Source organism: Hipposideros armiger, unplaced genomic scaffold (genome assembly GCF_001890085.2).
Source record: "Hipposideros armiger isolate ML-2016 unplaced genomic scaffold, ASM189008v1 scaffold_19, whole genome shotgun sequence".
In the NCBI taxonomy this organism is placed as follows: Eukaryota; Metazoa; Chordata; class Mammalia; order Chiroptera; family Hipposideridae; genus Hipposideros; species Hipposideros armiger.
Window position 1 is genome coordinate 7553165 of NW_017731369.1, and position 10160 is coordinate 7563324.

Consider the following 10160-nt stretch of genomic DNA (forward strand, 5'->3'; position numbering starts at 1 on the left):
CTCCCCCTCCCTCCTCCCCTCCGGTCCTGTCTCCAGCGGGAGCGCGAGACGCTGGTCAGGCTCCGCGGCGCAGCTCGAAAATGAATAATCGCCCCCGATTGACTTAAATTCCACCGAAGCCGGCGCAGCGGCCGCCCGCCGCTCGGAATCTGCTTGCTGTGTTTTTGCTTCTCCATTCTTCCTTTAAAAAAATAGCAAAACAAAACCAGCCAGCCAGCCAACCAAGAATCTGGTTTGTTGATCGCCTTATTTTTTTTTTTCACCGTTTGCGGGATTTGCAAACCGAGTTACATGCATGTCCAGTGGGGGTAGGTTTAATTTTGACGATGGAGGGTCCTACTGTGGAGGCTGGGAGGACGGCAAGGCGCACGGCCATGGCGTCTGCACCGGCCCCAAGGGCCAGGGCGAATACACCGGCTCGTGGAGCCACGGCTTCGAGGTGTTGGGCGTCTACACCTGGCCCAGCGGCAACACGTACCAGGGCACTTGGGCGCAGGGCAAGCGCCACGGAATCGGCCTGGAGAGCAAGGGGAAGTGGGTGTACAAGGGCGAGTGGACGCACGGATTTAAGGGGCGCTACGGGGTGCGGGAGTGCACGGGCAACGGAGCCAAGTACGAAGGGACCTGGAGCAACGGGCTGCAGGACGGCTACGGCACGGAGACCTACTCGGATGGAGGTAGGTGCGCCGGTGCGTGCGGGCGGGCCGGGGGCTGGGCGGAGGAGGGACCTTCTCTTGCCTCTTGTGTTTATCTCTGGGGAAGTTGAGCTGCTCCTTCCAGCGGGGCCGTGGGCACCTGGGCATTTCCTGGGTATCCCTAGAGGCCCAGTGGCCCTGGCTACAGGTTGCCCCACTGCTTGGTGGGGTACAGCACCCCTGCGCCAGCTGAAAGGTGCTGGGGGCTTTCCAGGAGCAGAGCCAGGCCCCGGAGCCGCGGAGCTGAGCAGAGAGTCTGTGCATCATCCGAGAGCAGGCCAGAGACCTTCAGAAAGGCCGGACTGGGCCCACGGCCTTCTCTGGGACCCACCGAGGCCAGAGGGGGGCTGGGAGAGGGACCCCTCCTCTTTTTGACGGAGCTCCCTAGGTGTGGGCCTCCAGGAGTCAGGCCCCAGCTTTGCTTCTTGTTTTCCTGCGGTGCCAAAGGGCCTCTCTCAGTCCTGATCAACCCAAGCCAATGGAGAGGGAGCGATTGGGAGAGCTAGAGGCGGGGGACGCGAACCCAAACCAACACAACAAGGCAATAAACTTCTAGGTGGTTGGACGCGGACTAGGGCTGTTGGAGCAGGAACAGGGTGCTGGAAGGAGAGAGGGAGGGAGGCCCATCTGTTTAGCGAGACCCAGGAATCTCGCTGTTCAGTGGCTGAATCATTTTCCCCATTAGTTTAGGGAATGCTCTGTGCTTTCACATTAAGATGCCACCACATTCAGGGCTGAGCCAGTGCGGAAGCCAGAGAGCTGCCGGTCTGCTGCCCATCACTGCAATAAGATGGTTTCTCTGCAGGTAGCCTTGGCGGCCTTGACACGCCAGGATCCACTCCTTGGTCCATCTGAGAGGCATGGAGCACTTACTGTTCCTGGAAGCCAGACCCCAAACAGGCCTGTTCTCCAGATGCACGCCCCCCCACACCCCCCACCCCTTCTGGGAGCTCATCCTAAGAAGCGGCTCCTTGCCTCTCTTGGCAGCTCAGTAATTTTTCAGGCATGGAAGCCTGGGAAAGGAGTGGGGCACAGCAGTAACTTGTGTGCTTCTCCTGAGCATAGAAATCATGAGTGTATGTGTGGTCTTCTCTTGTCTGCTCTCTGCCTCCTAGTTGCATGAAGCAAGCGCTAAACACCTGCTCCTGGGGCCACATCCAGGAGCAACGGAGGGCTGGAGAGTAATTATTATTTTGGCTTATGCAACTGAGAGGCAGGGTTCATTATTCCTCAAAGGGGAGGAGGCATGGGGGGCAGTTAATTATATAATACTCCTGCCTGTCACAGTCTTGCCCAGCCCTGGTCCCAGGCGGCCTTTTCTGTGCTGTTGTTTTCACAGATCAGGTTGGAGAGTTCCCCTGACCCTGGGGCACGGGGGCCAGGCCAGCAGACAGACCTGCCCGGGTTCCAGGCCGTGGGCGTGTTTGTGCGCGCGCCTGCGTGCGTGCACCGTGTGCAGGCACGGCCAGGCCTGGCAGCAGATGTAGGTGGCTGAGGTGGGTGGCCAAACAGCCTGGCGCTCCCAGCTGGGCGCTTTGGGAGACCAGGGGCAGCTGTCACCTCAGGGCTCTGTCCGGGCTGCTCTGCAGATGCGTCCCTCCAGAGGTGCTCCCACCTGTGCCTGAGTCAGGAGCACAGTTTTGTTCCAGGGGGCCTCATGCAGAGACATGTAGAGGAGCGGAGCCAGGAACTCCCCAGAATATCTGAAAGTGAGGTCTGGCACCCCAGCCTACTCACCTTTCCAGGACATTTTCAGTGGCCCGTGGAATTCTGTCCTTCGTTCAACAAATATCTATTGAGTGCCTACAATGAGCAGGTGCTCTGGACTCTGGGAAAACAGCAGTGAGCAAAGCAGATAAAAACCTTTGCCCTCAGGGAGCTTCTGTTTTAGAGGGAAGGGTGGTAATTACATTGTGATTGCTGGGGAAAGAGAGGATCTGATTCTGTGGCTGGCCATGAGTGTAGGGTCTGGTGTGTTGATATGAGAAATATTTCTTTCATTGGCTTTACGTCCTTGGGTCTCTCTCTCCCATCTAACCAGCTAAGCAGTGTTCTCCCTAACGCACGTCCCCTGTGCATCTTTCTGTTTGAGTATCACATGATGGAGGGGATTGTGTCCATTTTATAGATAAGGGTAGTGAGGCCCAGGAGCCAGGCCCTCAGCCTTTGGTGACAGAGTTGAGAGTTTGAACCTTGATCTGTCCTCATCACACCACCTGTATGCCAACCGAGGCAGGCAAACAGATGCAGGGCACCGGGGCCAGCTGCTCCCTTTTGGTTGGTGACATGGCATGACAGAAAATTGAACTGACCCTTCTGGCCTGGGATTATCAGGCCCAGACATCTGGAGCCACTTTGCTGGAGCATGGTCCCCGCTTCTCATTAGGAAGGGGGTCACTGTAAAGAACACATGCCTTTGAGCAGTCCATCAGGTGAGCAGCGCCAAAGTGGGGTGTCATAATTCACCAGAACAGAACAGGGGGTCTCTACACTTTCTCCCCAGTGGATGGGTCTCCCTTGGGAAATGGCAGAGCCTTAAACCAGTAAATGGTCCTGACTCAAATCCTACTATTCCTGGGTACAGGAGTGAGGATGTTGGACAGGCACCAGCAGAGCTCCCAAACGTCAGCCCAGCTCCCAGTGCTGACTTGGGGAAACAGAGTTTTTCATAAATAATGCACAAACGGCAAATCTATTCTACATTTAGCTGGCATTGGTATGGAATCCATTTGAACTGGGGACACTTCTGCCAACGCCTCCTCCAGGTGTATCCTCCCCTGAGTGCAAGGCAGGTGTTGCGCACTGGAGTGACCTGAGTGGTTTCCACAGCCTGTCACATGACCCCATGGAGATGGAGAGGCCAGGGGCGTGGGGTGGCAGGAGCACATGCTGTGGAGTTGACAGCCATTGGGCTTGAATTCCAGCTATGCCTTTGCTCTACTCTGTGACGTTGGGCAAGTTACTTAACTTCCCTGAGCTTCTTGCTTCTTCCCCTGTACCAAGGGCTGATGATAATATCTGTAAAGTCGGTGGGATTAACTGCAATGGTGTACAACGTGGTTATGCCAGGGATATTGTAAGCATTCGTTATTATTTATCACTATTTTATTATTACAGTTCACATGCGATGAATGTCACTTGTAATGATTATTTTTAGAGCCAATAGCCAGACATGACCATGATGACATTGAAAAGGATAATAAATCGCAATATTGAGCACTAGGATTGGTTTTCTTGGTCCTATCATTTCCCACATTGAAAAGCGGAGGCTCAAAGAAACCAGATGAGCATTGGGCGGCCCCAGGATTCACACCCAGGACTGCGATTCCAGAGCCTGTGCTTTGTGTGGAACACCTCTCTCTAAACCATCTTATGCAAAACTGCCTCCTTGTTCCTCCTTCTTCCTCCCTACCCATTCTTCTCTTCTGGATGCAGCAGCCCAGAGTTGTAGGCAAGTGCACATTCACAGACACACACCCCCAGGTACTCCCCTGTCTCCAGTCCCGCTGTGTTGCATTGCCTCTTCTCCAATCGCTGGACCCCTGCACTTAGGTTGCACAGGTAAATATTTCCTCCTGGATACCATGTACACAGGATCCCCTCAGACCAAAAGTTACCCCCCTCCCGGCAAATAAACCCTCCCACAGCTTGAAAGATATGAGTCATCTCACACACCCGGCCTCTCCCCCTCATACACAGATTCCGTTCACCGGCCCAGATCCCTCGTCCCACACGAATCACACACGCCCACAGTCAAAATTCAGATCCCCTGGTGCCTGCGTGCGCAGAAGCACAATACACCTGACACCCGGAGACGTTTTCCACCCGGTCCCCCAAAACACAGCCACGTGCACCCTCCCAGCTTTGTTCGCTAGCCAAGTATTCCAATCCCTCCCGAATTCTGCTCCTGAGAAGCAGCCATCCCTACAAAGGGAGCCTGCCAGACCTAGAGGAGGGCTCGGATTACAGAGGGAGCAGAATGCTTTGTTTCCACTTTAAGTACAGGTTTATACAGTTACTACCCCATTTAAGGGGTAAAAAGCCTCATCCAAACAAAGTAAATGACCCTTAGGTGCATTTTTGGTGCTTGGCCATGAATATGTGAAAGTAAACTCTTTTTTTTTCTTTTTTTTGTTTTTTCTCTTTTTAAATCCACATGCCCAGGTTAGGAGGAAGTGGGCCCATCAACACAGAAATTATGCACATCATCAGAACTCATTTCAGAAACAAAAAGAATCTAGCACTCAGCTATGGGAGATCAAAGCATCTCCTCAGAGATGGTCTTTCAGCCACTTTGGGGAGGGAGATGTCTCCACGAGGTGGAAAGAGAAGGAAAAAGCAAATAACTAGTTCTTTGTTGCCAATAATAGCTGAGAAAGAAGTGTTACTGAAGTCTCCCTCCCTAGCGCAGCCCCGGAGCGATCTGACGGGCTTAATATTAGGAAGCCTAATGGGGCTGGCGAGGAATGGAGGATCAGTACTCTCTGAAAATAGCCACTCCACCAGTAGCTAGTGAATAGCCCTAGCTGACATTAACAGTCAACTCAGCTAACCCAAGGGAAAGGGGCTGTGGACCCATCTGGCTAGAGAGGAAGACCCCAGAAAAATAAAAGGTGATGGTGGCTGTAGCAAGAGGGCCAGGAACCTCTGCTATTTTTCTTCAAGACTCTTTTTTTTCCCCCTCAATTTCCTCCATGCCTCCACTACTCTAAAGATAACTAGCTATCAACTCTGAGCTGATAATTTTGTATATAAAACTCATGATGTCCTTAAATGGCAAGCTAGAGTTCGTGAGCACTAGAAGAAAGGGTGATGTTTGAATTTTCTACAATGGTCCAGCCCCTCTAGGATCAGCCGCTCCCCCAATTTGTAATTTACTGGTTTGTGAGAGGCCAAGTGGTTGATGAAGATGACCACTGCACAGGGTCGTGGCGTTCCCACAAACAGGCTCTGTGAATTAGACCAAGGGGCCTTCTCCCTTGGGTACACCTGTCTTCGTTGAGTAGGAAGAGGTGCCTCTTCAGCACCTTGGAGAGCGTTCTACATACGCTGCCTAGGCTGCCGGCTGACTTTGCTCTACTGATCTCCAGGCCACTGCTTCCAGCCAAACCACGTCTTCTGAACAGTGACCACCTGGCCTTGACCCCTCCTGCACACTTGGCTATCAGAAGTGTGCCTGCTCCCACTCTGTCAGTGTGTGGGTTCCACACTCCAAGAAACACCACCACTGTGGGGGGAGGGGCGGGGGGAGGGCTGCCTGTTTTTTCACCCCCAATCCTGTCAGTCTTTTCTTAAAAAGTTGAGTGCCTTCTAGGTGTTTCCTGCTGAATTAAGAGCAAGGGTGTGTGCCTCTGGTGGAGCACAGGACTTGGACAGGGGGTTGGCTTGCTGCTGTGTCACTCTAGACCAGTGCTTCCCAAATGTGAGCGTGTGTCAGAGTCACAGGGATGGCAGGTGAAAACAGATTGCTGACCCCATGCCTGAATTTCTGGGCCTGAGATGTTGCCCAGGAATTTACATTTCTTACAAGTTTCAGTTGATGCTGATACTGCTGGTCCAAGGCCCCAACCTTTGGAACCTCTAGGCTCTAGGCTAGTGTCTGATAGCCCCACTACACGGTAAAAGCACCAAGGATAGTCCCCCTGGGAGACTGTTAGAAATGCAGAATCTCATGTCTTAGTCAAAACCTCCAGGGTCAGAATGTGAGTGTTTGCAAGATGCCCAGGAGGTTCAAGTGTCGGAAGCACTGCTCTACTTCCAGTCCTGGCTGCACATGAAGTCATCTGGGAGCTTTGAAAAATGCTGATTCCTTGGCCCCACACAGAGCTGCTGACTGAGGCAGTCTGGGTGCAGCCTGGCGTTGTGATTCTAATGTGCAGGGTTGAAGGCCCCTGTCCAGAGCAGCCTCAGCTGCACATTGGAATCACTGGGACGCGTCTGAGGGTCCATCCAGATCACTCTAGCCAGGATCTTGGAGGGTGGTACCCAGTTGATGTATATGATAATAGCAGGCAGGGCCAAGTCTCTGCTTTAGACAGAGGTTTTCCAACTCTGGGTTAAGTGGCTCATGAAATTAATGTTGTGTTTCATTAAAAAAAACGATGAAATGGACTAGAACGTTTCCAAACACAGCACCAATATTCCAGTAAGGAAAAGTGCTGTTATGTTTCTGCCACTGTCACCATGTGGCCTTCTCCTCTGTGTCTTTGCCTAATCTTCTTTGTTCCTTATAGATCCACCTGTCATTGGATTTAGGGCCAAACCAAAACCCAGGAAGATCTTATCTCAAGATCTTTAACTTCATTGCACCTGCAATTTTTTTTTTTTTTTGCAAATAAGGACACACTAACAGGAACTGGGGTTAGGATGTGGATGTATCTTTTTTGCGGGGGAGGGTCACTGTTCAACCCACTGCAATATCTTACAGTCTTCACTTTGAAAGTGCTCCAAAGCACAGACGTGAAACACAGAATCGAAAAGCCAGGGAGACTCCTTTGAAAGGATACTTACAGATTTTAAACACTTTTTTTGTTCTGAGTACCATAAATGTTATTTCTTTTATTCCTTAAAACAGTGCTTTGAGATACTTTGTAAGCCATGGGTTCCCATTTAAGAGATGAGAAAAGTGAGGCTCATGGTTTACGTGGCTTGATGAGGTCATATGTGGACAGTGGGACTCAGAGCTGTCTCCAGCACCCAGCAACAGAGCAACTATTTCAGCCACCCCCTTGCTTTACAGATGAGGAAACTGAGACCCAGAGAAGAGCCCAGGGCCTAACAGTGAAGCAGAGGCAGGGAAGGGTGACACCAAGGTCTTCTGAACTTAGCCTTGGGTGGGCCTTTGCCCAGTAATTCATAAATGTGTGGGTTCTCCCAGGCCCCTCTGAGAGTGACAAAGCTGTAGGTCCCCTCCCAGGACACATGCACGTCCCTGCACACAAGTGATCTTTTGTGGACACTTCTGGGGTTCACAGACTCTCTGGGACTTATCCATGGACCCCCAAGTCAGAACCCTTCCATTCTCCACGGGCGCCTAAGCATGCCGAGATGCATCATCACTGAGCCCAGTGAGTAAGAGATGGGAGCAAGGCGAAGCCAGTGGACTCCTGCAGGCCTATGGATCCAAAGCAAAGGCCAGGGGCTGCCAAGTGGGAGATGCCAGAACAGAGACTCAGCAACATGTGGTTGCCTGTCTGAATCACCCGACCCAGACCCCCTGATAGGCTCCCTAAGAGAGGCCAGGAATCTACAGCAGGATTACACACCTGGGGCCATCTGATGCAGGTGGTCCTGAGGACACACCTTGAGAAGCACCTGTCTCCCTCCCAGTCAGCCTATGCTTCAGGGGTGAGGACAGCTGAGGAGGAAATGAGGCATTTCAGGGTGGATGGTGGGGAGCAGGGGCAGGGGCAATCTGACTGGAGGGAAGCCCAGGAAGGCTTCTCAATGGGGAGGGTTTCAGGAACTAAGGGAGGCAGGAGGGCTCTCCCAGGAGGACCAGATGGCGGCCTACCTTGTAGGCAGTTTTCATATTCACCTTACTCTAGTTGTAGAAGCAAAGCCAAGGGGCCATGAGCTGGTGCCCCACCGCCCGCCTGAAGACTGTCCAGCTAACTTTTGAGCATAAGCTTTCTGGGGCCCTGCCCTCGGCCATTTGGTTGCTCACTGCTGAGTTCAGAGGCCTGGCTGCTTGTAGATAGCTCTGGGGGGGCGGGGGCTGGGGGGAAACAATAGTTGAAATGCACTTTGGTGAGGGTGTTGATGAGTGGGTTTGCCAGGTGAGGCGCACCCCTTCTCTGGTCTCTGCAGTGCCTCTGGGCCCTCCATTATTGCACGTGCTGCTGTGTGCTGTAGTAAGTGGCTTCTGTGGCTGTCTTCTCCCCATGGACTAGAAGCTCTGAGAGGGCAGAGACCGAGTCTGCAGGGTTCCTCACTGTGGCCCTGGTGCTGCCACAGCACCTGCAGCAGCAGGGAACTCTGGAAGTCACGGTTGGACAGTGAATAAATGACAGATCTACAAAGAGCTGGAGGATATGAGGGGCCAGTCGTGGGGAGAGTGAGAGAAAGTGTGCACGGAGGGGGAACAGCATGTGCAAAGGCTCAGAGGCTGGAACAAGTGTGGCTTGTTCCAAGAACCAAAGGAAGAGGCATGTGGCCGCAGCAGTGAGCGGGAGAGGGTTAGGGGGTCTGAGCACCGTGATCTTCCTGGCCACGAGAGGAACTTTGGATTTTGTCTGGAGGCCAGGGAAGGGCACTGAACGATTTAAGCAGGGCAGCAACATTACCTGGCGTTTGTGTTTCTGTAATTAAACTTTTTATTTTGAGATGATTATAGACTCCCAGGCAGTTGTGAGAAATAATACACAGAGATCCCCTGTACCCTCTACCCAGCTTCTTCTAATGGTAACATTCTGCAAAACGCTCATACAGTGTCAAGATGTTGACATTGACAGTCAGATGCAGAACATTCCATCACCAGAAATTCCCCCAGTTGTCATTTTATAGCCATGCCCGCTTCCCTGTCACCCCTGTATCTCCTGAACCCCTGGCCACCACTGATATTATTCATTTCTATCATTTTCTCCATTTTATGAATGTTCTATAAATGGAATCCCACGCTATGTAATCTTTGGGGAATTGGATTTTTTTCACTCACTGCAATTCTCTGGAGATTCATCCAGGTTGCTACTGTATCAATAGTTCATTCCTTTTTACTGCTGGCTGGTATTCCATGGTGTGGATGGAACACCCGTGAGTTTAACCAGTCACTGGACAAGGGGCATCTGGGGTATTTCCCACTTGGGGCTATTATGAATGCAGCAGCTGCAGACTTTCCTGTGGAGGTTTATATGTGAGCATAAGCCATCATTTCTCGGGTAAATGCCTAGGAGTGCACTTGCTGGGTCCTGTGGTAGTTGTAGGGTTGTTTTAAGATAATCACCGTGACTGCTGGGTGGGGAAGGGAATGGGGGGCCAGACTGGAAGCTGGAGGGGGTGCAGGTGTCCAGGGGAGAGGGGATGATGGACTAGATCTGGATGAGGGCCATGGGCTGGGGAGAACCAGAACCCTGAGAGCTTGGAGGTTTACTGAGCAGGAGGGCGGAGTCGGGCACAGCCAACTCCCGTTTAAGACAGAGGGCAGGGGTGGGTGTGGGGACCACGAGTCACATTTGGAATGTGTTCTGCATGAGAAGCTGCACAAAGCCAGGTGAGGATGAGGGTGCAAGCGGGGATTGGGAGTCTAGATCTAAATGTAGACATTATACTGCTCTGAGGTGGTACCGGCAGGGCATCCCTGGAGGGGAGGACCTTGCCCAGGACTCAGAATTGGGCAGGGGACAGAGCAGAGGCATGGCTGACTCAGGCTTGGTGGTGGAAGATGTAGTCGGGTCAAGAGGGAGGAAACACCTGGTGGAGGTGGGGGGACAGTAGGAGCTGGGGCCACGTGGCCAACATTTACATCCA

The 10160-nt window shown here is 52.5% G+C and overlaps 1 protein-coding gene across 2 annotated transcripts in view; it reads left to right on the forward strand.

Annotated features, from left to right (window-relative positions):
• The first annotated feature begins 6 nt into the window (after window positions 1-6).
• The window catches only part of JPH3 (junctophilin 3), a 93481-nt gene continuing 83327 nt past the window's right edge, over window positions 7-10160 (forward strand). For both annotated transcript variants that reach the window (XR_002123073.1, XM_019635091.1), the window contains exon 1: window positions 7-677. Coding sequence is in view for 1 of the 2 variants with exons in the window: in XM_019635091.1 (XP_019490636.1) it covers window positions 296-677 (382 nt within the window). In the remaining variant the exon portion in view is untranslated. The remainder of the gene's footprint in view (window positions 678-10160) is intronic.